The following is a 24,681-nucleotide window of genomic DNA, read 5'->3' as shown; positions in this document are numbered from 1 at the left end:
CGCACACCATCATCTTGGAGAACAGCCTTGGAAGGATGGAAAAGAGATCACGCAATCCCCTGTTCGGGCGCAACAGGCTGCGCCTCGGGCTGGACCTCGGCCGACGTCATGGGATCGACGGCAGGAACCGGCGCGGGCTCCACGTTGTCGCCGCGCCACTCCGTGTTGATGGGCCGGCCGTTCTCGTCGACGTCGGCCTCCTTCCGGTCGGGGTTCTTGCCCACGGCCTTGACGGCCTCCTTTTCCTTCTTTCCGAGGACGACGAGGTCGAAATCACGAGGGAGCACGGCATCGGCCCTGCAGCGCGGACCTTGTCAGCAATCCCCGCTCGCAACGCGGGAGGCATGGCGGGTAGCAAAGAAAAAAAAAGAAACGTACTTGAGAAAGTCTTGCTTCAGCAGCCGCGCCTTGTCGCGGAGCGCCTGCTGATCGCGCGGGCGCTCAAACGGAATGGTGCCCGCCTTGATCTCCTTTTCGATGGCGCTCCACTTGGCCTTATAGGTAGACACGGCCTTGACGAGGAGGCGAGTGTCCTTTTGCGTCCATGGTTGGCGGACCTGGGGCTCCTTCACCTTGCGAGACACCGCCGACAGCTCCTTGGTCCGCTGCGAGAGAGCCTCGAAGTCGGGCTCATCCTGCGTCCCGGGCAGGGGCGGGTACTGAGGGTGCATGGGCGGCGCTCCCGGCGGAATGGATGCGTTGGACGGCGGCGGTGGAGTGATCGCCGTCATGTTGGCCTCCGGCACGACGTTCTTGGGCTTCCTCGCACGCGGCTTCTTGGCCGGTTGCGCCGCCGACACTGCAGCGCCATCGCCGGCCACCTCGGAGCCGTCTTGGCCCTTCCTCTTTCTGCCGACGACCTGAGCCGCCGACGCAGCATACATGGAGCCGCTTGGAGAGAAGGCACCGTGCTGCGAGGCGTCGCCGTACTCCAGGCCGGAGGCGAAGTCCGGCGGGTAGGGGATCCGCGGCGGGGCGTTATACGAGCCCGGAGAAAGCTGGTGATCCCCATAGCTGGTTTGGGCGCCCTGCTCGAGCTGCTTCAGCATCTGCAAGGCTTTGATGTCGTACGGGGTCGAAGACACGCTGCGGAGCCACGGTTAGCCGGTCGCATGCACTCGAGTCGGGCAGGGAAACGCGACATACCCAGGGACTGTGCGGTTGTAGGCATTCGCCTGAGCATCTGCCTCGAGCTGCGATCGGATCTGAGAATCGGCCCCCGAAGCGACCTCGGGCGCCCCGAACAGGGAGGGATCCGACTGCAGCAGCTGATTCTTGATCCTCACGATGCCGTCCGAGGTAAATTCCCGCAGGGGCTCGACCAAGTGCTCGAGAGGAAAGTTGTAATCCAGTTGTCCCAGATCAAGACTGCTGCCATCGACGACCTCGTCCGGCAGCAAGTTGCACATCGCCCGGATGCGGGTGGCAGCCTTGCCATGGAACAAGGCGGCTGATTCGGAGCCCGCGTCGGCAATGGCCCGAAGCTGCAACGCATTGCCGTCGTTATCGAGGAACGCCCGGAGAGCCTCGAGGGAAATGTCGCCCTCGCACCACATCTTGGCGAGCTCAACCCGGGGATGAAACGACACCGGGCTGTCGGCCCGCAGCTGATGGAGCGTGAAGACGGCGCGGAACGTCCGGATCAGGTAAAGCTGGTCGTACGCTCGCTCCTCCAGCTGCGTGTCGCCGGTGCTCAGGATGCCCGAGACGAAGCACTCGTGGAACGCCGCATCCCACTCCTGCAGCAGGGGCAGCAGGTCCTGCTGGCTGGGAGATGCGACGTCGTTCAGGAGAGTGACCAGGTTTGTGATCGTAACGATCCTGAGGGCCCTGTACCACTGGGGCGAGCCCTGCTCGGCTCCCATGGCCTCGGTCACGAAGGACGGGAACACGACGGGATCGCTGGCCGAGGCCACGAAGGTGCTGCGAAGCGCGTCGAGCACCTTTTTCAGCTCGACGCGCTCTTCGTGCCAGACGTCCGCATCTTCCGCGGCCGTGCCGAGATGGGCCGCCAGCTCCTCCGCGGCGGCAAGCAGGCGCGGCAACCTCCGAGGAATCAAGTTCGCCCTCGCCTTCTTCTTGGCCGGCGTGTCGGCCGCCGACGGCGCAGCACGCCCGGGCGTGGCAAGAAGCCGGCCCGGGGTAGACATTCCCTGAGCACCGCCTGCGACGCGCTGTTAGGACGGATCCGGGGCGAGGCGAAGCACGGAAGTCAACATACCCTGGAGTTCTGGATGAGACGAAAACATGTCCGTGGCGGCCACGCTGTTGATGCTCGAGACGGCATCGTCGTCACGGCGAGTGCCACGGCGCGCAACGTGCGCCGGCGTCTGTCCGCGCGCGGTCTTAGCGGCGGGGACAGGCGGAGGAGGCATCGCGCCGTCCTGGGCGCCCGTGATGGCCGGGTCGATGTTTTGGTCATACACCGGCACCGCCATGGCTGCTTCCGCTTGGACCTGGGGGGCGAGGCTCTGACCTTGCAGTCCTTGATCCTCCTGCTCTTGCTCCTGCTCCTGCTCCTGCTCCTGCGGTTGCTGCGGCGCCTGCTGCTGCTGCTGCTGCTGATCCAGATGCTCCTGGCGAGGCTCGCTCTTGAGATGGGACTGATCAGCTTGTGCGGGTGCCGCGTTCTGTTGTTGCTGGTGACGCGTTGAACGTCGGCTAGGCCCGGCCGCGGGGTCCTGCGCAGAACGCGAAGGAGGACGAGACCTTCCACGGCCCGACATGAGCACGCCGTCTACCGAAACCTCTCTGGATCCGTAGACAAGAACGATATTGCCGTCGTTGTCGACGGCAATGACACGCGAGACAGCGAGAAGGGTTCGGGTTAGGGTTGAAAAGATGGCTGTCGACGAGGTGTGGGTTGTTTGTGTGAAATTTATGCTTTTGGCGAAGTCGACGCGACCCACCAAAAATTGGGCGGTGGTTTGAGCCCCTCTGAGGAAAATCACGTGGACTTGGCGTCACCAAAGGCCATCCATCTGCCCGCGTATGTACGTGTACACCCTACACCACAACACGAACAAGATCAACTAACGCCAATGCTCTTTTAAAAATCACGCGAAATCCTGATTGAATGTTGAAGGTATCAGTTCGGAAGAAATGCAACAGTTGTGACCGTTTAAGCCTCAGTGGTATCCTATCTACAGAACAACCTGCCCTTCCTCGCTGCGTCCCAGCACCCAACCAACCCTGAGGCTCTGTCTCATTCGCAAATGGTTGGCCTGTGTGGCAAAGCCCTCCCCTCTCCCCCTCCCCCCCCCCCCCCCCCCCCGGTGTGGCGGTGCGCGTTTGCGCTGCCCAACGTTGCATCGCGCTTCTGGCATCGCGCCAAGCCGCTTTGCTTTCATCTCGTCCCAAGTCACCCCTGACTCGATCAGGCTTGACAGAGGCCAATCTCGATCCCGGATACCAATGTCTCTCTCGTTACAGCTGGCAACTTTTTTGCTACTTCTAACGTTCGCTTTTTGACGCCTTTTTCCTGCTTGGTTCCCATCAAGCGTGCTCGACGCCTTGCCAGTTTGGCGCCCCTTCTTTTCGCCTTATTTATATATTCTTGTGTAATCTCTTGGTAACGAACGCCCATCGGGAATCAATCGTTCGACGTGTGCGCGTCCATCCGACCGATCAGCCTTCCACCACCCCCCTTACCGACTCTAGACACACCAAGGCCCCAAACAGCAAGAAACACAATGAGGCTTCGAAATCCAAAGTCGCCGCTTCTTCTCCTCTTGCTCCCCTCCCTCGTCGCCGCCGCTGCCGTGGATCACGCGTTTGATGCGCAATCCAATGGCGGCACCGGCGTTGCGGCGCCGGGCCGGCAGGCTGGCACCAAGAACGTGCCGATCGCCGCCGATGCCGGGAGACCGCATTTCGTTCCCGCCGCGCAGGTGCACGCCAACTCTGGTTCTTCCAGGGACCATGCGGAGGATTCCGTGATTGTCAAGCAGACCGATAAATCGTCAACCGCTTCGGGCGTCAAGGTGAGAGCGCCGCCCTGAGGGAGCCAACCGGGAGGCGCGTCAGAGAGCTAACGGTTCCTTTTTTTTTCGTTTAGCAACCCAACGACAAGGTGCCCACGGTTCCCGAGTCCGTCGCAAACGCTGGCCAGCTGGAAACCTCTCAGGGTGGTCGGATCAGGAAACCGACGAGCCTGCATCATGACTACGACGACGACAGCGACGATGAGGACGACGAAGAAGGTGTTATCCGGCCGTTCCACTCCTTCATGCTCTCGTTCACCATGATCATCTTTTCCGAGATCGGAGACAAGACGTTTCTGGTCGCCGCCCTCATGGCCATGAAGCACGATCGCATGGTGGTGTTCTCGGCGGCGTTCGGCGCGCTGATCGCCATGACGGTCTTGTCGGCGATCCTAGGCCACGCCGTGCCCACGCTGATCCCCAAACGCCTCACAACGTTCCTCGCGGCCGTTCTGTTCCTGGTGTTTGGCGCCAAGCTGCTGCGCGAGGGGCTGGCCATGAGCCCCGACGAGGGCGTGTCGGGCGAGATGCAGGAGGTGGAGGCGGAAATCGAAGAGAAGGAAACCCAGGCGCGCGAGAAGGACCGGCGCGGCTCCAACGTGTCGCCGTATGCCCTCGAGTCGGGCCTCGGCCCCCGCAAGTCCCGGTCCAAGTCGCGGTTCCCGACGCCGCCGCGCAGCCCGTCCAGCTCCCCCGAGGGCCGGAGCACGTCGCCGCGGCCTGGCACCCTCGTCGGGTTTCTCTCGGGCCTGAACAACCTGTTCTCGCTGCTCCTCAGCCCCGCCTGGGTCCAGACCTTTGTCATGACCTTCCTGGGAGAGTGGGGCGACCGCAGCCAGATTGCCACCATTGCCATGGCCGCTGGCCAGGACTATTGGTGGGTGACGCTGGGCGCCATTTTGGGCCACGCCTGCTGCACGGGCATGGCGGTTATCGGAGGCCGCGCCATCGCCGGCAAAGTGAGCCTCAAAGTTGGTATGTCTGCACTCCATCCACCATCCCTCGTCTCCTCCTTTTCAGGGGGCGGCTTCCCCTTTGTGCACGTCATTCGATGCTAACATGGCCCAGTCACCGTCGGCGGCGCCATCGCGTTCCTCGTGTTTGCGTTTATTTACTTGATTGAGGCCTACTACTCCTAGACGCAACGGCACGATGCACAAGACACAGACCTCGGGGGTTGGCTGCGCCAGCTGCTGAAATGATTCTCACGGCAACCATATTTTTTGCGATCACCAATTGTAATTCACAGCATGGCAACAGAGGCCTAGTTCCTTTCGTTTCTTCGAATGCCGCATTCGGGAACCCAATTCAACCAAGGGAGGGGGGGATGGGCGGGGATTCTGTTAGAGAATATTAGCTGGGCGACTTTAGACACATCATGAGGGTGTGAAGGTCATGAAGAAATGTCTGGGTAGCGAGCGGTCGGTTGCCTTGGGCGTCACATGGGATAGATCTCGGATGTTGTGAGGGCTGGTATTCATAAAGATTGACGGACTTTGGAAACCAGGAAACATTTGGCTGTTTTGGAGAGCAATTTCTGAGAACGGAGCGGCGAGTCAAGGTTCCACGTTTCTCGGAATCAAGGGTGGCTGCAATGAAACCTATGACGACATACCCCCCACAACAGCTTGAGCTACCAACCGTCAGGTATTTGGCATGACCTGGGCAAGGCTCGTGTTCCGGGCACTCAAACATAGATCAACGAAACCTCCTCCCTCTAGGTTCCCTTTTTTTTTTTCTCGGCTTGAGCGTTCAGAATTGGTGACTTGTCGACAAGCCATATTTTCTTCATTTTTTTTCAGACAGTGACGCGACCCAACGGTCCAGCGCTGCAGGATGGCGAATCATCTCACCAACAAGGCCCAAGAGGTCGTGTAAGCCGCCCCGTCACGGAGCGCCGTTAGCATTGCATGTCACTGACGATCCCACCACAGAAAAGAAGACTACGACAAGGCCAAGGCGCTCTTGAGCGAGGCCGCGAAGAGCGGTACCTACCTGTATCCCATCAAGGTGCATTCAGCTTCCTCGGGCCTGACCTCCTCCATGCGAAGGCTTGTCACCTGCTCACCAGCACCGCAACAGGGCATCGTTTACTTCTTCACGCACCCCGAGCTATGGAAACCCCTCCGGTCGATCATCGTGCCCTACATCACGCTCTACTCGGGCGTGCTGGGGTCCATGTTCTTCTTCACGTACCTCCCGCAGCTCACCGTCATGGCCTTTGTGAACGGGCCCCTGGCGGTCGTCACGACGGCGCTGCTCATCCTCAACGAGAGCTCCACCATCACGGGCCTGCTGTCCAAGAACAACCTGCTGCGCGAGGCCATCCTAGACACGTTTGACGGCACCCTCGTCGCGCGCAGCTGCTCGACCGTCGTCGCCGAGGGCAGAGAGCTCAAGCCCCGCGGCGACGCCATCCAGAGGCTCGGGCGGGCCCTCAAGAAGCCGCTCCGAAAGTTCAGCCTGACGGAGATCATCCGGTACTTCATGTACCTGCCGTTGAACTTCATCCCGGGTGCGTACCGTACAGCGAGGCGGCGGGCATGTGGGGGGCGTTGGTGTCGGCTAACTCTTGAGCCCGTGTCACACAGTCATCGGCACCGCGGCGTTCATCCTGCTCCGAGGTGAGTATCTCTATGCGAGTTGTGGTGAACCCCCACGAGCAATCAACCAGGAGGCAGAGTCTGACCAGCTCATCCAGGGCGCTCTCGCGGCGAGGCGGTTCACGAACGAGTAAGGGCCCACCCCGGCAGGACTGCATGCGCCTTTCCTAGACCCCATGCTGACTCGTTGCTCGTGCAGTACTTCCAATTGAAAGGGTGGTCGGCATCCAGAAAGCACCAGTGGCTCAAGGAGCATAGGGCACCGTACACCGGGTGAGTTAAGCGCCTCCGCACCAGTCGCAAATCGCGCGTCTCGCTTCCATCTCGTCCCCTTTCCTCTTTCTGGGCCTGACTAACAAGCCGCTTTTTTTTGCGTTGCAACCCAGGTTCGGCACGGTGGCGACAGTCCTCGAGATGATCCCGCTGGCTTCGGTGCTGTTCTCCTTTACCAACACGGGTGAGTAACCTTGCATTCTGCTTCTCAAGGTTACCCCATGACTTGGGAGTGGAACGTGTCCCCGAGCCAGATGCTGAGCGCTTTTTGTTTCTTTTAGTTGGCGCGGCTCTTTGGGCTGCTGATATCGAAGCTAAGGAGATCAAGATGGCTGGGAGCACTGCCCCAGAACTCCGGGAAGCGGCCAAGCAGGCCGAATGACCACCTCATCGAGCGGAGCATGGACATCTCGCGGTTGAGACTTTTGTGCCGGTGATGCCAGATCCCGGCGTGATAGTGGGTAGATTGTAAAGAACGGCAACACAAGAATAGGCTTTGTAGCCCAGACGGAAAGGCAGCGGAGAGATTTTGGGTGTCCTCTGAGGAGTCAAGGCATTGGGTATCGATGGCCAGCTAGATGACAAGTTTTTCTAGAACGTTTATGAAGGAGCCTTTTCGTGTTCTAGCCGCAAGTCGTTTTTTTTTTTTTTTTTTTTTTTTTTTTCACTGGAGTCCAGATCTGTGTATTATTAGCCTTCCAGTTAGGACGAGAGATATGACCCGAGAAAGCCTTCATTCAGCGTTGCCGCAAAACGTGAGTGGTCGAGTGGTCGGTTACACACCCAGGCATTGAGGGTCCTGCCCCCTGGTCAGGCTTTCTTCAAGAAAGCCGTAAGGCCTTCGAAAGTGTTGTGCAGATCCATAGCATCGCCGTCATCCACAGCAGCGCGTTGTTGCCAAACCGAGAAGGCGAATCCTCTAGCGCTACATGGACATTGGAGAGACAAGACCAAGGCCTCTTGCTGGCTTTGGTTCCTAGCTTTGGTTCCTAGTAAACAGGGTATGGGCTCCTACCAAGCACCTTCTCCCCCCCCCCCCAAGTCTTCCAGGACGGGGCATCGTCCACGTCCCCCGGCCATGGAACTTTCCATGACAGCTTCGGACCCCACAACCCTTCATAGGTATCGTCGGCCAGCTACACGGGTGGGTCTGTCCCTACCCGACACCACCACCCGCGCCTAGTGTATCTTTGTTAGGCATCTCCGACCGGCTCTACCTCTTCCAGATCTGCCTCCCGGACCCCTGTTGCTGTCACGGTGGAGACTGCAACCATGTCGTCGCCCGTTGCCGTCTCGTCAAACAGTTCGACCGTGACGTCACGGTCTGCCGCTCACACCCCTGCTGATTACTACTAACTATACGCAGTAGTATGTATTGCGTACATACATACATGGCCGTGGTTTGTCACTAAGCCGTTTCCATCCCCCCTTAGCCGTTCGTCGTACACGCCAGAGCCACGTGCGAACGGTCCGACAGGCACGGGGTGGGCGGGCTCGGTCGACTAGCAGCGGCGCTAAGACGGGGCCTGGTCTCTGAGTCCCGCAGGCACCGGCAGCTGGAGTCGTTGTGCAGTAGCAGCGGCAACATTGCATCATCTGAGGTCTACTGGACGACGAAACGCGTGATGATGCCGGAGTTTTCTTTTCTTTTCCCTTTTTTTTTCTTTTTTTTTTTTTTTTGGGGGGGGGGGGGGGGGGCCTTGGACGAGCCGAACGGATGAGACCAGCATCACCCACGCCCGAATCGACATATCGACATCCACTTTGTGCATCAATGCCAAGACCGATTCAGCGTCTGCGACGACCCTAGGTCGCTATCATCCCTATCACCATTGTGCAGCGGCAAGGAGGTTTCAGCCCTTAGAAGTACAGCCACAAAGGTGGTTTCGACAGCGCCCTGTCATGGTTCGTCGGGGTTCGTTCTGTGGAGGCCCTGAGCTCGACCCTCGAGATGGGTGCCGGAGGGTCACAACAGGCCGCCTTCCGAGTCCTGGGCAATAACACCAACCAACAAGAACAACAACAACAACAGCAGCAGCAGCAGTATGAGCATACAATGGAACAAACGGGGCTGCGGACGGGTGTGAGCACGTTGGTTCCCCCTCCCCCCCTCCCCCCCCCCCCCCCCGCCGCCGCGGCGACCCAGACCCCGATCGCGTCAGGTGAAGCGCCCGCGAACCATCACCGCCACGGCCATGGCGGACGTCTCGTCGGACGATACGAGATGAATGAATTGGAATGTGCATGCCGGATGGATGCGCGTGCGTGAGGAGCAGGCAGCTTTGCAGTCTTGTTGGTATCTTGGCGTGGGGTGGATATCCAGGCGTGCGACGAGGAGGGAGGTGTGAAGATGCATGTTGGATTTGGTTCAGCACATGGGCACCTAGGATCATGGCCCAGACAAGAATGGAAGCATCCGTTGAAGCTGCACTTTTTTTCTTTTTCTTTTTTTGCTGCAGGCCACCGGTGAGGTGAGGTGCCTCCGTTTTGACCCCAAGACGTTGTATAGGTAGGTACTTTCTTTTGTTGGCCTCCGACCCCCCCCGGGAAACGCCCAACCAGGGCCATGGGTGCGGGTAGAATCGTCTACTTTGGGAAGCTCATCTTGGGGAAGGGCTATGTCAAGTGCTCTTTCAGCGAGCCTGAATAAAAAACCAGTGGTTTCGTTCTTTGAGCTGCTGGATGTTGTGGATGTTGTCAAGTACCTGGGCGATGTTGTCGATGCCGAAGAGCCCCATAACGTTTGGCGGAATCGATGAAGAACGGGCTTGGCGTTCTGGCTCGGGAGCGAAATCCGGGAGCTAAACCCGATCTAGCCATGGCGGGGTCTTTTGCTCACGCCTGGTGGTTATGGTTCCTGATCCCGGCCCCCCCCCCCCCCCCCCTGGATGTTTGTTATTCCCTTTTGACGTTTTCGTCTGAGCTGTCTGCACCCTCCTTCACAACCTCGATTCTGAGACATTGGCAAAAATGCAAAAATGAAGACAGTTGTTGTCCGTGCAATAGCCTGTTTTTGTGGCTCAGACAGAGCCATTCCCGTGCGTCGTGGTGGTGGTGGTGGTGGTGGTGATGGTGGTAGTGGTGGTTGCAGCAGCAAGCAGAGGTCCCTCACTCCGTCTTGCAACCCTCCCAGCGCTGCGGAGGCCCCACCCGGACGATGGACCCCGCGGCCCCTCCCCCGAGCACGTCATTCGGAGCTAAAATCCAAAAGCCAGGGCAAGGCTCGTCTCAGGATTTTTTTTTGCCATCTGCTGGCCAATTTGACACATGCCCCGCGACAGCCCCTCCCTTTCTCCCCCCCCCGTCATCCCCGTGGGCTGGGCATTGTGTGGGCATGCCGCCGATGCATCTCCGTGGTACACCTCCCCCGGATGGCTGGGTGAGCACCACCCGGGAGGCAGGCCATTGAGTCGGGAGGAGCGTCGCGAGACCACCACGGATGACGTGCTGGCCGTGGCGCCGTCCAAGACAATGACGAATGGGCTTGGGACCCGGCCGGACGGCGAGGGTGGCACGGCGCCCGGATCTCGGCGCACGGCACATCCCACGGCTGCCCACTGAAACCGTGGCCCTCCCCGTCACCCCCCGTGGGCATGGCATGAGGACCGATTATTAGGTAAGATGGAGATCCAGGAGGGCGCCATCTTGCGCGCGAAGGGATGAACGGGGATCAACGCCGTTACCGGGGCTCCAGCTGCCAGCCCAGAGCCACCGCCCTCCCTGTCCGTTTGCTACGCCGGATCGTGAACAGCCGCCGGAACGGCAAAGACGGAAAATCTGCGATATATATACCGGCCTGGGGCTGTCGTCCTGGCTTTTTCCCTCCTCCCCCTCCCCCCCCCGTGTCCCTGAGCCTTGAGCAGACCTTTCTGTCCATTCCTCTCCACCAATTCATTCCTCCTCCTGCCCTCCGCAGACCTCCTGGATCTCCTCCCGTTCCGGGACCCTGTGGACCTTGCTTGCTGCCTCTTGAGCCCCTTCCTCGCGATCCTCCCTTGACCGACGGGACCGCTTCTTGACCCGAAGCCCCTTCGCCCGACCACCAATTCCTCAAGACCCAGCCAGCCAGCCAGCCAACATGGCCAACACTCCCCACGGCGGCGTCCTCAAGGACCTCCTCGCGAGGGATGCTCCTCGCCATGCCGAGCTCGAGGCCGAGGCCGAGACTCTGCCGGCCCTCTACCTCACGGAGCGCCAGCTTTGCGATCTCGAGCTGCTGCTCACGGGCGGCTTCTCTCCCCTTGAAGGTGCGTTTTTGCTGCGCTGCGCTTGGGCTCCGGTTCCCGGCCGGTTCTTGTACCCCACGTCATAAGCCCGTCGTTGGTCAGGTCCGCGGCGTCTTTTTTTTTTCTGGGCGGCATGGGATGGTGGGGCTTGCATGAGCTTGGAATGAAACCCGCCATTCATCCATTGAGCCCACACCTGCCAACCCTCCGGATTCGCCCCCCCCCCCCCCCCCCCCGGGCCTCCGTTTCCTCACGTGCGTTTCCCGTGATGTGCCGCAGGAGGCTGACCGGACCGGAAATGCAGGTTTCCTGAACGAGAAGGACTACAAGTCGTACGTGTACCCCGAGAAAAGAAGACGAATTGAAGGGACCTCTGGGGAGGAAGAGGACATGGAGCTTCGGCGGGAGGGAAAGATAGAGACAGACCTTCTAGGGCCCCCTCGTTCGGAACGCTGACGCGAAGCTCGTCTCAGGGTCGTCACCAACGTCCGCCTCGCCGATGGCGCCCTCTTCAGCATTCCCATCACGCTCGACGTGAACCAACAGGAGATCGATGAGGTCGGCATCAAGCCCGGCGCCCGGATAACCCTGCGTGATTTCCGCGACGACCGGAACCTGGCCATCCTCACCGTCGAGGACGTCTACAAGCCCGACAAGTAAGCATTTGACGTACCCCTCCGTTGGTGGCATGCGGCAGCACCCGAGACGCACGCCAAGGGTCGCGTCATCGTGTGGCTCAATGGCATGGTGGGGGGGTTTGGCTGACCTTGGCATGCGATTAGGGACCTTGAGGCGAAGGAGGTGTTCGGCGGCGACCCGGAGCACCCGGCCATCCGCTACCTGTTCAACACGGCCAAGGAGTTCTACGTGGGCGGCAAGCTCGATGCCGTCAACCGCCTGCAGCACTATGACTTTGTCGAGCTGCGCTGTAAGCCGAGCCCCCCTCTCTCGTCACGTCACGCCATCACGCACCCTTGTTTTGTGGCGTGGGAGAACCCCCGGAGAAACGGAGAGATGCTAACGGTCAACCTCCTCCAGACACGCCCGCCGAGCTCCGCGCTCACTTTGACAAGCTCGGCTGGAGCCGGGTGGTGGCGTTCCAGACGCGCAACCCGATGCACCGGGCCCACCGCGAGCTGACGGTCCGGGCCGCCCGGTCCCACCACGCCAACGTGCTGATCCACCCGGTCGTCGGCCTGACCAAGCCCGGCGACATTGACCACTTCACCCGCGTGCGCGTCTACAAGGCGCTGCTGCCGCGCTACCCCAACGGCATGGCCGTCCTGGGCCTGCTGCCGCTGGCCATGCGCATGGGCGGCCCGCGCGAGGCCATCTGGCACGCCATCATCCGCAAGAACCACGGCGCCACGCACTTCATCGTGGGCCGCGACCACGCGGGCCCCGGCAAGAACAGCAAGGGCGTGGATTTCTACGGCCCGTACGACGCGCAGTACGCCGTCGAAAAGTACAAGGACGAGCTCGGCATCACGGTGGTGCCGTTCCAGATGATGACGTACCTGCCCGACAGCGACGAGTACGCGCCGGTGGACCAGATCCCGCAGGGCGTGCGGACGCTCAACATCTCGGGCACGGAGCTGCGCGCCCGGCTGCGCAGCGGCCGCGAGATCCCCGAGTGGTTCTCGTACCCGGAGGTGGTCAAGGTGCTCCGCGAGTCGCACCCGCCGCGCTCCAAGCAGGGCTTCACCATCTTCCTGACGGGCTACCAGAACAGCGGCAAGGACGCCATCGCGCGCGCGCTGCAGGTGACGCTCAACCAGCAGGGCGGCCGGGCCGTGTCGCTGCTGCTGGGCGAGACGGTGCGCCACGAGCTGTCGTCGGAGCTGGGCTTCAGCCGCGAGGACCGCGACAAGAATATTGGCCGCATCGCCTTTGTCGCGTCGGAGCTGACGCGGGCCGGCGCCGCCGTCATCGCCGCCCCGATCGCCCCCTTCGAGGCCGCCCGCCAGCACGCCCGCGAGCTGGTTGAGAAGTACGGCGATTTCTACCTGGTGCACGTCGCCACCTCGCTCGAGTACTGCGAGAAGACGGACAAGCGCGGCATCTACAAGAAGGCCCGCGCCGGCGAGATCAAGGGCTTCACGGGCGTCGACGACCCGTACGAGGCCCCCGCCAAGGCCGACCTCGTCGTCGACGTTGAGAAGCAGTCGGTCCGCGCCATCGTGCACCAGATCATCCTGCTGCTCGAGAGCAAGGGTCTCCTGGATAGGTTTTAAAGAAACAAAAATAACTAGGGAGGGGGGCGGATGAGAGGGGGTGATGATGATGATGATGGTGGTGGTGGTGGTGTTGGGAATGATGGGAATGGAATGGGTTTACCCCTTGATGTAGCGTAGCAGCTGTATCGCCGGCGTTCTTGGGCTCTTTCTAACGAAGTATTGAATTGCTGTTTTGTTTCGTTTTTTTTCTTTCCTCTCTCTCTCTCTCTCTCTCTCTCTTGCCTGAATCTCACCACCCGAGTACGACAGGGTGATGGGGATGCCCTCGTGTTTTTGTTGTTGACTGTGTCTTGTATCTTGTATATCTTGTGACTGTCTGCGTGAGGGGTGTATCGTGTAAGTTTTGGCCTCCCCTTGTTCACCACGACGACCTATCCTCACCCCCGAGGGCCTATATAGGTGTAGGTGGCTTCCATGGCCTCGACAAACCTAAAAAAAAAAAAAGAAAAAAAAAGAAAAAAAAAAGAAAAAACAACGACCGAACATGTGAACCTCCCCTGGGGTTTCTATTCTCGGGTGCAACGTGCAACCGTCCGGATGGTTGCCCGCGCCAGGTGACTGAACGCCTCTTACGCAGCCTGCGGGCACCCCGGCGCGTAAGTTGACCTGTTCGCCTAGCATCGCGGGAGCGTTGAGCGAGGGGGGGAGGCCGAGGAGGGGCTTCGGTCCGCCTTCTGCGGGCGGGGCAAATCTTCAGGTCTGACGCAATGCAGTGCCTGCGCGGCCTTGGCAACGTTGGTTAAGTTACTTACCCAAAGAAGAGCCAGGGGCGTCTCGAGCGAGCCTGCTCCGAAAACCATCGCCCGTCGGGGGGTTGAGGTTTGTGGTCGGCCTTTGGCGGGCGACAAACCGGCGGAAATGATTGGCTTTGGAGGAAGACGAAGTCCATGGGTACAACCACGGCAGCAGGGTGTGCCACAGCGAGGACTCGGTATTAGTGTACAAGTACAAGTAAGTTGGCATGCTGCCCACCACGTGGGACTTCCTGTGGTACCAATGTACAAGCAGATGCTCTAGGACGAGGACCGGGCTCGTCCAAGCACGTACTGTACTGTCTAGGTTGTGTACGTGGTCAGGCCAGGTTCGTCAAAGCTCTAGAGTCTTGTGTCGTTGAGCTTGTCCGAGTACCTCGCCGCTTGGGGGACATACTACGGTGTACATGTACGTACGCAGTATGCTGTGACTTGGGAGAGCTTACCGTGTAAGCAAGAACCAAGCTTTGGGGACTGGCAAACCATCAACATGAGCACGAACATGACCATGAAACATGAGATGGTTCGAGAACCCCTCTCCCCCCCCTCCCCCCCAAAAAAAAGAAAAAAAAAAAGGAAAAGAAGAGAAAAGAAAAGCCAAGCTGGGACGGCAACAGATCACACAGTAAAACACAGTGCCAGACGGCGACAAGGCGAGGGAAGCCGATGCCCCTCTTTTCCCTGCCAGCTCCACCAGACGGTGCTGACGATTGGGGAGACCCCGCACTGTTCTGGTCACTGTGCCGAGCGCCAGCGCGGGAATCACACTGGACTTTCGAGGCTGCCCAATGGCGATCATGGTCACCGCCCAAGCATCCAACATCGCCCGTGGGGTTCGTTGGACACGCTCGAGAAGCCCTCAAGACCCTCGGACGGCGAGCACACACGGAATCTCTCGGCTGCTGGGCATCTGAGTCATTTCCGGCACTCGCCAGCTCGCTAGTTATCGCTATCTACCCGTGCATAGTACACAGTACATATCCTAAGGTATTCCATTCACCTCCACCCACCACCTCCAACCACCCCAGAAAAGACCCGGCAAGGGTCGCTGGGATACCCAAGGAGAACCCCAACCCCCAACGACAGAACATACCACCACCCGTTCGAGCCGATACCAGGACGATCCCGGTTCCCTTTCAGGTCCTTCCCCCCCCCTTTCTCTTCAACGGACGAGCGAACGAACAAACACGCAAGCGTATACAGACGCGCACGAGCACACACACACACACACACACACACACACACACACACACATACACACACACATACCCCTCGGCTGCCGCTGCCGACGTCGCCGTGCGCCCGCTCAGCCCATTGTTACATCCCGCCCGTCGCAGCCCACCCAACCTCGTTGTTCATCTCGCCATCGGGCCTCTTTCTCCCTTTCATGCCAGGGCGGGGTCCCTCGAATCGGCCCCCCTGATGTGATCCGCCATGCCGTCGGCAACCAGAGACCGCGAGGCCGATGCGGCCACCGCATCCGCATCCGCCGCCGCCGCCGCCACGGACACCGAGCGGCCGCCCCGCGACACCAGCACCATCCCTAGCAGCGCCCGGCCTCACCGGTCCAAGTCGGAGCGCAAGGAACGCGATCGCGACTGGGATCGATCGGAGAGAGAGAGGGATAGAGAGAGGGATCGGGACCGGGAGAGAGACAAGGAGCGGAGAAGAGAGAAGGAGAGGGACAGAGAGAAGGAGAGGGGAGAGAGGGAGCGGGATCGGGACAGAGATCGAGACCGAGACAGGGAAAGGGACAGGGAAAAAGACAGGGACCGTGACCGTGACCGCGACCGCGACCGCGACCGCGACCGGGATACGGACCGCGAGAGGGAGCTCCGCCGCCACCACTCCTCTCACATTTCGCGCTCTTCTAGGCTCCGACCCGCCGACAGCGAGGCGACCCCCCGCTCCCATCGACGAAGCAAGACGAAAGACATGGACAGAGACAGAGACAGAGACAGAGACGACTATGACGACCGGTCGGAGGCGGCGAGGTCCATGGCCGACCTGGTGCCGGAGCTTGCGCGAGGCATGGAGCGGTCAAGCCTCCCCTACCCCTCCTTCAACAAGGCCCACAGCAAGGAGGCCCTCCACAGCAAGGAAGATCTCTCGCCAAGGGCGGACCCTCTCACCCCGGACACCACCGACCTCGGCGGCAGCGAGATGCGGCGGTCCAAGTCGGTCGGAGCGCCGCGCGCCGCGCGCCTGTCGTCGATGGCGACGCGTCGGGATCAGTCGCCGCGGCAGGCCCGCGACGGCGACCGGCCGCCGACGCCGCCCGACACGGACCTGTCGGCATCCCAGCAGAGGAAGCGGCCCGACACGCCGGGGTCGACCCGGGACCCCGAGCTGCCCGACACGAGGCCTTCGTCGCGGGGGTCCTGGGTCTCGCGGTCCGCGTCCAAGCACGAGACGCGCTCCGGCGTGTCCAAGACGTCGAGCCAGGCCACCTTTGTGGTGCGCCCGGCGTCGGTCCGGCTTCCGCCGCGGCCCACGGTGCACGACGGGTCCGAGCTCACCGAGGCGCCGGCCGCCGATCCGCGGCTGAGGAGGAGCCATTCGGTCGCGCATCCGCCGTCGGCCGAGACGGCGGCCTACTCCTCGCCCGAGTCGGCCGTCGACGTGTCGCCGAGGACGCCCACCCACGCGCCCCAGTTCCCGCCCATGCCCGTCATGGTGGACGAGGAAAAGGACCACTACGCCACGTCCGACATGCCGACGCCTTCGGCGACGCCGGCCCCGGCGTCCGGCCCGGCGCCGCCTCCGCCGCCTCCGCCGCCCCCGCCGCCCCGTCCCTGAACCCGCAGGACGTGCCGCGGGTGGATTACCTGCTGCAGAACGGCGGCCTGCCGCACCCCGTCCCGCGGACGTTCCTGTCGGTGCTGCCGCGGCAGAACGGGACGCGGCCGTCCAACCCGCCGCTCCAGGGCGCCGAGACGTTGTTCGCGCCCTTCTTCAACCTGCTCGGCCAGTACCAGACGGTGCTGTCGGGGCACGGCTCCATCGCGGTGGCGACCGGCCACCGGACCATCGCGCGCCGGCTGCTGGACCGGCTCGAAAACGTCTTCTCGCGCGACCTGCCGCCCGAGGGCTGCTCGTGCGTCATGTGCGAGCGGTCCGGCGTGCCGCACCGCGGGCTCGGCTGGGGCGAGGTGCTGGAGCGCGTCAGCGGGCGCGTCGAGCTGCCGCCGTGGCCGCCGTTTGACTTTTCGCTCCTGAGCAGCAAGGCGGTCGAGGACCTCGCCGACGCGCCCCCGCGGCCCTCGTCGCCCGTCAACATGGACCCGGACATCGCCGAGGAGTTCCGCGAGGTCTACCTGCGCCAGACCAAGCGCGTGCGCGCCGCCGTCGACAAGTGGATGGCCACGTGCGAGAAGACGGCCGCGCCGCCGCCCCAAGACGTCGACGACGAGACCCTCGCCTTCGCCATCCTGACCAACCTCGACCACGAGGATCGCCCCTACTTCAACGCGCTCCTGGCCGGCTCCCGCGACGTCCAGGCCCCCGTGCGGGCCCCGACCCCGATCCGCCGCCCCCGGAACGACTTCATCGTCAAGACGGGCCTGTCCCTGCAGCGCCTGTACCGCCTCCCCGTCGCACCGCGCGACGCCGAGACGGCCGTGTACCTGGTCAAGAACCCGTCGGCGCACGACCTGCTGTACACCATCTCCGACATCACCATCTCGGAGTGGGAGATCCTGACGTCGGGCCGCTTCGACGGCTTCCTCTGGTCGGGCATCGAGGACGAGGCCGCCGGCGGGGCCGGAGGAGGAGGAGGAGGAGGAGGAGGAGGAGGAGGAGGAGGCCTGGCGCCCGTCGCCTTTGGCGAGAGCATCTCCCGCATGGCCACGCCGGCCAGCCAGATGTCGCGGACCACGACGCCCTTCTCGCGGGGGCCCACGCCGGCGTCGTTCCTCAGCGCGGCGTCGTCGGCGTACCCGTCGCGCGCCGTGGTGACGCACGACGAGGAGGCCGAGGTGGCGGCGCTGGCGGAGCTGGAGCGCGAGATCTTCAACGGCATGGAGGCGCTCGAGGACGCCTTTGAGAAGCTGCACGAGCAGGCCATGCAGGTGCGCGACGCGCTGCGCCGGCGGGGCGCCGCGCTGCAGATGAGCCTCCAGCAGCGCCGCGCCGCGCTCAAGCCCTACGACATTCACGTGCTGCCCATGTCGGGCAACTCGCTCGGCGGGGGTTACGAGCGGCCTCCCTGGGCGACGGGGGCCGGGGCGGCGGACGACGAGAGCATGGTCGGCGGCGGCGCCGACAGCGAGTGGGGCGGCGACGAGTTTAGCGACCTCGGGCCGGACGACTCGGCGAGCCAGGTGAGCAGCAACCGCATGCGGCGGCCCAAGAGGAGGAGAGAAAGGGGAGCGACTTCGGGGACGCCGGCGCCGATCGAGGAAGAGGAGGAGGAGGAGGAGGATCGGTATGAAAGACGATGAAGGAGCAGGGGGGGGGGGTTATCTCACTGAGGTGCCCTGGTCGAAGGAGATGAGGTCCAATCGAGGAGGAGAGGAGAGGGAGTTTGAAATGGATAAGCGAGGATAGAGAAGGGTTGCGAGCAGACGGAGGACAACAAGGAAGAACGGTTAACTACCTAGGTATTGTTGATATCATCCTCGTGTCGGAACCGGATGGGGGTTACACCGGGTCTACAAGGTTTGTCTCCTGAAATTCTTCCTGGCTTCGGGCTTTTGGAGGTTGGGGTTTCATTCGCATGGATAGGTGCTCTCCTGATGGCCAACGAGGAGGATGACCTAGGCGGTCGCTGGGCACACAGAGCTTTTTTTTTTCCCTGGTCTCTTTTTTTTGGCATGGGTCGGCGTGGCATGTTTGCTATTCTCATGGTTTCCTTGTGTCTACCTGGGTATCTGGCTTTTTTTCCCCTGTCCGGTTGATCTGGCATACAAATGGATGAAACACAACGAAAAAAAAGGCGGTTGGGAAACGTTGACGGTTCAATTTGCAATGTGGCATGCTGTTTCCCGATGTTAGGTAGTTACATGAGATGGCCTGATGAAGGGGAGGTAGACAACTCGATGTCTTGCTCTTGTTGCTATCCTTGGGTTATTGATCACCTACCTACCTGGCCGTAGCCAAGGTAAGCTCTGTATAACTACCTAGTAGACGATGGTAGCCTGGGAGCTTCAATAGGTACATACCTTCATCTTGGTCACGGGCAAGCAAAAAAAAAAAAAAGAAAAAAAAGAGAGAGAAAAGAACGGGCTTAGCTTGTCTGTGTTGGATATCTCGCGAGCGAAATCAAAAAAAAAAAAAAAAAAGAATAAAAAAAGGAGCAACCACCTTTGTAAGCTGCCAACTCCCGGTCACAGGCCGGAAAGCGGTTCCCGAGATGGCCGGCCTTTTTTTGTCTGGGACAACAACCGGGCGCTGCCCCCTCCTTTCCCTGTCTCTATTTTACCCCACCTTCCGCTGCCCGCCCGCCCGCCTCCCATGGGGAAAGAGCAGCAGTTTCCCAACAGGCCGCCGCCACGCCACCACGGTCTGGGTGACCCGCGTCGGGAAGGTAGAATCCAGAGGAGAGGGCCCCGGGCTGGAGGTTTCCCGCGGCCCGGCTGCCAAGCCTGAATGTCCTCTCTCACAGAGAAATCCAATATCCGCACCCAAACGTCTCCATTGGAAGGAAAGCCGGGACCCGACTTCATGGTTGGCCCTTGGGAACATCTTTTCTTTCTCTCTCTCTCTCTCTCTCTCTCTCTTTTGCGTTGCCGCCATGAGGTTTGCTGGAAAAAGAGGGACCGACAACCTCCACAAACCACAAGCGTTTCATCGCCAATTTGATAGCATCCGGCCTCTTACATCATAGACCAACGGGACTCCGGCAATCCCTGGTTGTCTCCCCAGTCGGCGCCGAGCTCCCGGATCCAATCTGCAGGAACCTAGCGTCCGACCACCGCAAACCGCCGGGTGCTCTTTTCCAGATCCATCCGGACATCCACCAGCTCTCTGAGCAGGTATTCTTCATACAAAAGGCCACACAGCCTTGTTCGGTCCCCAGGCAGCCTGGAACATCCCGGTTGATGAGGCTGGAGCCACAGCAGCGCATCTTCCCACCCGACCCTCATGGGTGTCCGTGGATCGCTTGCTCAGGCCTTACAAATCCCGATCGGCGTGCCATCTCCGTCAACCGCAAACTTGAGTCCGTAAACTACCCGGCATACGCATCCATTGGCTTCCTATCTACATAAGCGGCGCCGGGTTTCTCAACTTCTCGAGAAGATCCGCGGGCATTGGATACACCACCGGTTGGGTTCCATCATCAGCGCGTAATCGAGCCATTGACCAGCAAGCACTGCTACCAAACCACACCCACAGGCGCCACGAGAGCATCCCGGGTACGACACAGACGGTCACCATGTCCGCCAACACCGGCACCCCGACACAGGGTCAGGGCCAGGGCCAGGGCCAGGACGCGGCCAAGGTCAACGTCCCGCCGCTGCTGGACCTGACCATCGACAACATCACGCCCAACACGGTGCGCATCAACTCGCAGAGTGGCGACGCCCGCCTGACGTACCTCATGGCAAGGCTCGTGACCCACCTGCACGACTTTGCCCGCGAGACGCGCCTCAGCACGGCCGAATGGATGGCGGCCATTGAGTTTCTGATCGGGTGCGGCAAGATTTGCAGCGACGTGCGCAACGTAAGCTCTCTTTCTCTCTCTCTCTCTCTCTCTCTCTCTCTCTCTCTCTCTCTCTTGGTACGGAGACGGAGAGCGAGCGAAGCATGGGCTGACATGATTATGCCTCCCTTTTCAACAGGAATTCATCCTACTCTCCGACGTGCTCGGCCTCTCCCTTCTCGTCGACAGCATCAACCATCCCAAGCCCCCCGGGAGCACCGAGGGGTCCGTCCTGGGGCCCTTCCACACGCACGACGCTCCCGAGCTCCCCAACGGCGCCACCATGACCTCGGACCCGGAAGGCGAGCCCATGCTCGCCCTTTGCACGGTGCGCGACACGCAGGGCCGCCCCGTCCCCGGCGTCAAGGTGGACATCTGGGAGACGGACAGCTCGGGCCACTACGACGTGCAGCACGCCGACCGCGACGCGCCCAGCGAGCGCTGCGTCATGGTGACCGATGCCGACGGCAGGTTCTGGTTCCGCGGCCTCAAGCCCGTCAGCTACCCCATCCCCAACGACGGGCCCGTCGGCAAGCTGCTGGCCAGGCTGAACCGCCACTGCTGGCGGCCGGCGCACGTGCATTTCATGTTTGAGAAGGAAGGGTGGGACCATTTGATCACGTTAGTACAGCCGTCCCCAAGCACCAGGCCGCGGGAAACCTTGTTCTCTCAAAGGAACCGTTTGGGAACATGAAAAGGCTAACGTCAGGATCGGATCGGATCGGATCGGGCTCCAGCGCGCTGTACATCAAGGGCGACCCCTACGAGACGTCGGATGCCGTGTTCGGCGTCAAGCAAAGCCTCATCGTGGACCTGGAAACGGTCGACAAGGAGACGGCCGCGCGGTACGGCGTCGAGGAGGGCATCTGGCTGCTCAAGCACGACTTCGTGCTCACGACCAAGGAGGAGACGGAGAAGCTGCGCGACCAGCTGGCCACCGAGGCGCTGCAGAGGCTAGGGCTGAGATTGAAGCTGGTGGATCACCTCCCCGTGCCCGATTTAGACTGAGCGTTTCTGGGTTCAATAGAAAGAGCGTTTTGTTGTGGTTTCATCTCAAGGGTCTGCAGCGGCACAAGAGCATCGCCGCCAGCGCTCTCAGTGCTCGTCCTCGCGCGGTGTGGACGCGACCAGCTTGATGGCGCTGGCCAGGTACCCTTCGGCGCCGCCATACCGAGCCACCACCGAGGCGATGTCGACGAGCTCGGCCGTCTGCCGGCGGCCCAGGATCGCGGCGTTGCGCGTGCTGGGAATCCGCAGCATCTCGTGCTCCACCTCCCAGCCGCAGTCGCGCGCGATGTCGCCCAGCCACGCGACGAGCGACGCGTAGGCCGAGTCGGCTTTGCCCTTTTTGCCCTTGTCTTTGTGGTTGCCGCTGCTGTCCCGAGGAGGCGCCGGCGCCCGGAACTTGGCCCCGGCGAGGTTGTGGCTGCAGCACGGGATGGCGATGAAGGGACACCCGGACAGGGCCGCCAGGATGGGCGTCCACGGCGTCAGCTCGTCGGCGTGGTTCGATATGACGAAGGTGCCCTTGGGGAACCGGCCGTCGTGGATGCGGTGCGCAGGAAGCGAGGCCGCGGCGCCTTCTTGGGCGGCGGCGGCGGCGGCGGCCTCCAGCACCGGCGGCGGGACCAGCACAAGCTCCCGCAGCGAGTCTTGCTCGTCCTCGTTGCCGCTGCCCGGCACGCGCACCTTGGTGCTGTAGTTGGCCCACGACTTGCGCGAGCGGGCGTCGAACCCCCACCCGCGGAACCCCTCCTGGTTCAGTATGTATACGAGCAGGCCGTTGCCGCACCCGATGTCGACGAACCCGGGGAAGGACGCGGCCGCCGCGTCGGGATCCGCCCCCGCACGCACGCCGTACATGTCGGCCCACAGCTCCATCAGGAAGGCGGCGATGCACAGGTCTTCAAAGACGTGCTTCTGCGGGTCCGTCACCTCGGCCCAGCCCTGGATGAGCTCGCGCGCGTACCGGTGCTTGAGCCGCATGTACGTGTCCTGCACGCGCGCCTGCGGGATCAGCCGGTCGTGGTGCACCCGCTTCTGGTAGCCGGCCAGCCGGCCCGCGCCGTGCTTGTGGACGACCTCGAGCAGGCGCAGCGCCGTTCGGGCGAGCCGCGTCGTCGCCGAGCCGCCGCCGTCGTCCTTGGCGGGAGCCCCGCGCTCCTCGGGCTCGCCGGGGTCGAAGAAGAGGTACGAGAGGGAGATGGACCCGCGCGACCCGGCGGCGTCCCACTCGTGCAGGAAGGCGATGCCGCGCACGGCCGGGTGGTAAAAGGGCATCTCGTCGGGCGAGGCGACGTGGGGCAGGTACACGACGAGGCTCCTCGCGTCGCCGGGCGCCGGATCGGGGCCGGCCGCGGGGGGGAGGCCGGCGTAGATCAGGCAGGTCTGGTCCAGGGGCTTGTCCCGGAGCGTGTTCCGCGGGATCAGACGGCGGACCACGCGGCGCCGGAGCTCGAAGCCGTCGAAGGCCAGGAGGGGAGGCAAGCCCCCAGGCCCCGGGGGTGACGCTCCGGGGGGCGGCGACGAGGGAGAGGGGGCGGGGGCGGGAGACGGGCCCGGCTCGTCGTGCAGAATGTCCGCCCGGAACAGCCACGACGAGTTGATGTTGGGGTTCTTGATCAGGTTGGCCATGACGTCGGCGAACACGTCGGGGCCAAAGGCGCAGGGGTGGCGATACAGCGGGCGCCACGGCCCGGCAAACTCGTTCCCGCGGCCATCTCCGGCGGCGGCGACGACGACGACCGGGGTCGCATCGGGCGCCAGCTCCTCGGGCTCGAAGCCCATCCAAGAAAGATCACCCACGCGCAGACCGTGCCGGGGTGACGTGCCTTGCTCAGGTAGGTGACTCTTCCGCTGGGAAGAGGCGAGCTCCGTTGGGTGGTGGTTCAGATGGGGCCGTTCCACCCGATCAGGTTCAGGTCCAGGTTCAGGTCCAGGTCCAGGTCCAGGTCAAGGCCAAGGCCACCAACCACCCTCCGAGGCTTGGTCAAGATCGCAAAACCCAAGCCCGAAATCCACCTTTTCCCGGCCGGAAGCGTGGGCGTTTGGGAAGAACGGTGGTTACCGGAGGGTACGGTAATTTACGCCGACCCCGATCGTGGGGCCCAGGCCGCCCGCTCGCCCAGCGTGTCACATCCCGCAGCCGAGTGACATGATGGAACTTTGGATCACGCCAATGCGATTCCCATTAATAACATGGTGGCATTTGTCTTCGTAATGGGCATTGGGTCTTGTCGGGACGTTGATGGTCGGGGGAGGAAATGAAGAAACTGATCCTCGGAGAACCTGCTGGAACTTGTTCCACACTTTGTACCCAAGTGAACGAATGAATACTGTGTACCGCAGCAGTTGGGCCAGGTACCTATCGTACTCCGTATTCATCCGTGTACGGATCGTAACCATGTGTCATGGGATTGGCTGTCTGGCACCGAAAGCGGCGACAACAAATCGAACCTAGCAAGACCGAAATCGCCATAGGCTCAAGGGCTGAGGGGAGCGAGGGAGGGAGGGGCGAAGGTAGCGTACACTCGGGTTGTCACAGAGAAAGAGGCCTCTCGGAGTCCCCGTTTGCCCCCCCTCCGCCCCGGCTCTGGCCCTGCGCTGGGTTGTGTGACTCAAACAGACGGTAACGGAAAAAGAAGAGACTGCGCCCAGTCTCCATCTGATCAGATGTGCCAGCAGCAGGAACCGCCACCCGAAAATACAAAGGTACGTACCCCACCCACCCTGTCTCGATACGGTCCCGTCACGGCTGAGTTGATGCCTTGCGGCCTTATCGCCCTGACAGCGCCCCCCCCCCCCCCCCCCCCCCCCCCCAAAGGAGACAGGAGCCCCACTTAACGTGGTCTTCCCCCTCACCTATCTTCCCCCCTACCCACTTTCCATCAGCTTCCCTTTTCCACCCTCTTCAACCATCCAACAACATCATCATTCCGCCGCTTTTCGCCAGGCTCTGTCGAAC

General features: G+C 61.9%; 7 protein-coding genes across 7 annotated transcripts; 5 read left to right on the top strand and 2 right to left on the bottom strand.

The window, feature by feature from the left end:
- Positions 1-47: 47 nt before the first annotated feature.
- VTJ83DRAFT_1625 (uncharacterized protein) lies at positions 48-2,726 on the bottom strand (the record flags this gene model as incomplete). Its single annotated transcript, XM_071007805.1, has 4 exons — positions 48-297; positions 379-1,086; positions 1,147-2,164; positions 2,222-2,726. The coding sequence occupies 4 exons, from the start codon at positions 2,724-2,726 to the stop codon at positions 48-50; spliced, it is 2,481 nt and encodes an 826-aa protein (XP_070868165.1).
- Positions 2,727-3,692: 966 nt separating this feature from the next.
- Positions 3,693-5,122, top strand: VTJ83DRAFT_1624 (uncharacterized protein; the record flags this gene model as incomplete). Its single annotated transcript, XM_071007804.1, has 3 exons — positions 3,693-3,983; positions 4,058-4,958; positions 5,052-5,122. The coding sequence occupies 3 exons, from the start codon at positions 3,693-3,695 to the stop codon at positions 5,120-5,122; spliced, it is 1,263 nt and encodes a 420-aa protein (XP_070868164.1).
- Positions 5,123-5,819: 697 nt separating this feature from the next.
- On the top strand, positions 5,820-7,241 carry VTJ83DRAFT_1623 (uncharacterized protein; the record flags this gene model as incomplete). Its single annotated transcript, XM_071007803.1, has 8 exons — positions 5,820-5,857; positions 5,918-5,993; positions 6,066-6,498; positions 6,575-6,607; positions 6,685-6,716; positions 6,786-6,859; positions 6,973-7,043; positions 7,141-7,241. The coding sequence occupies 8 exons, from the start codon at positions 5,820-5,822 to the stop codon at positions 7,239-7,241; spliced, it is 858 nt and encodes a 285-aa protein (XP_070868163.1).
- Positions 7,242-10,937: 3,696 nt separating this feature from the next.
- On the top strand, positions 10,938-13,319 carry VTJ83DRAFT_1622 (uncharacterized protein; the record flags this gene model as incomplete). Its single annotated transcript, XM_071007802.1, has 5 exons — positions 10,938-11,106; positions 11,390-11,417; positions 11,559-11,741; positions 11,868-12,013; positions 12,124-13,319. The coding sequence occupies 5 exons, from the start codon at positions 10,938-10,940 to the stop codon at positions 13,317-13,319; spliced, it is 1,722 nt and encodes a 573-aa protein (XP_070868162.1).
- Positions 13,320-15,508: 2,189 nt separating this feature from the next.
- Positions 15,509-18,516, top strand: VTJ83DRAFT_1621 (uncharacterized protein; the record flags this gene model as incomplete). The annotated part of the gene is made up of 3 exons (XM_071007801.1): positions 15,509-15,639; positions 15,820-16,744; positions 16,882-18,516. 3 exons carry the CDS (start codon positions 15,509-15,511, stop codon positions 18,514-18,516), a joined length of 2,691 nt encoding a protein of 896 aa, XP_070868161.1.
- A 1,934-nt stretch (positions 18,517-20,450) lies between these two features.
- On the top strand, positions 20,451-21,725 carry VTJ83DRAFT_1620 (uncharacterized protein; the record flags this gene model as incomplete). The annotated part of the gene is made up of 3 exons (XM_071007800.1): positions 20,451-20,738; positions 20,857-21,338; positions 21,455-21,725. The coding sequence occupies 3 exons, from the start codon at positions 20,451-20,453 to the stop codon at positions 21,723-21,725; spliced, it is 1,041 nt and encodes a 346-aa protein (XP_070868160.1).
- Positions 21,726-21,812: 87 nt separating this feature from the next.
- Positions 21,813-23,504, bottom strand: VTJ83DRAFT_1619 (uncharacterized protein; the record flags this gene model as incomplete). Its single annotated transcript, XM_071007798.1, has 1 exon — positions 21,813-23,504. The coding sequence occupies one exon, from the start codon at positions 23,502-23,504 to the stop codon at positions 21,813-21,815; it is 1,692 nt and encodes a 563-aa protein (XP_070868159.1).
- Between the last annotated feature and the right edge of the window lie 1,177 nt (positions 23,505-24,681).

The sequence above is a fragment of the Remersonia thermophila genome, chromosome 2, assembly GCF_042764415.1.
Source record: "Remersonia thermophila strain ATCC 22073 chromosome 2, whole genome shotgun sequence".
Lineage (NCBI taxonomy): Eukaryota > Fungi > Ascomycota > Sordariomycetes > Sordariales > Chaetomiaceae > Remersonia > Remersonia thermophila.
Note: the sequence above shows the minus strand (reverse complement) of the source record. Positions and strands in the feature narration are given on the sequence as shown.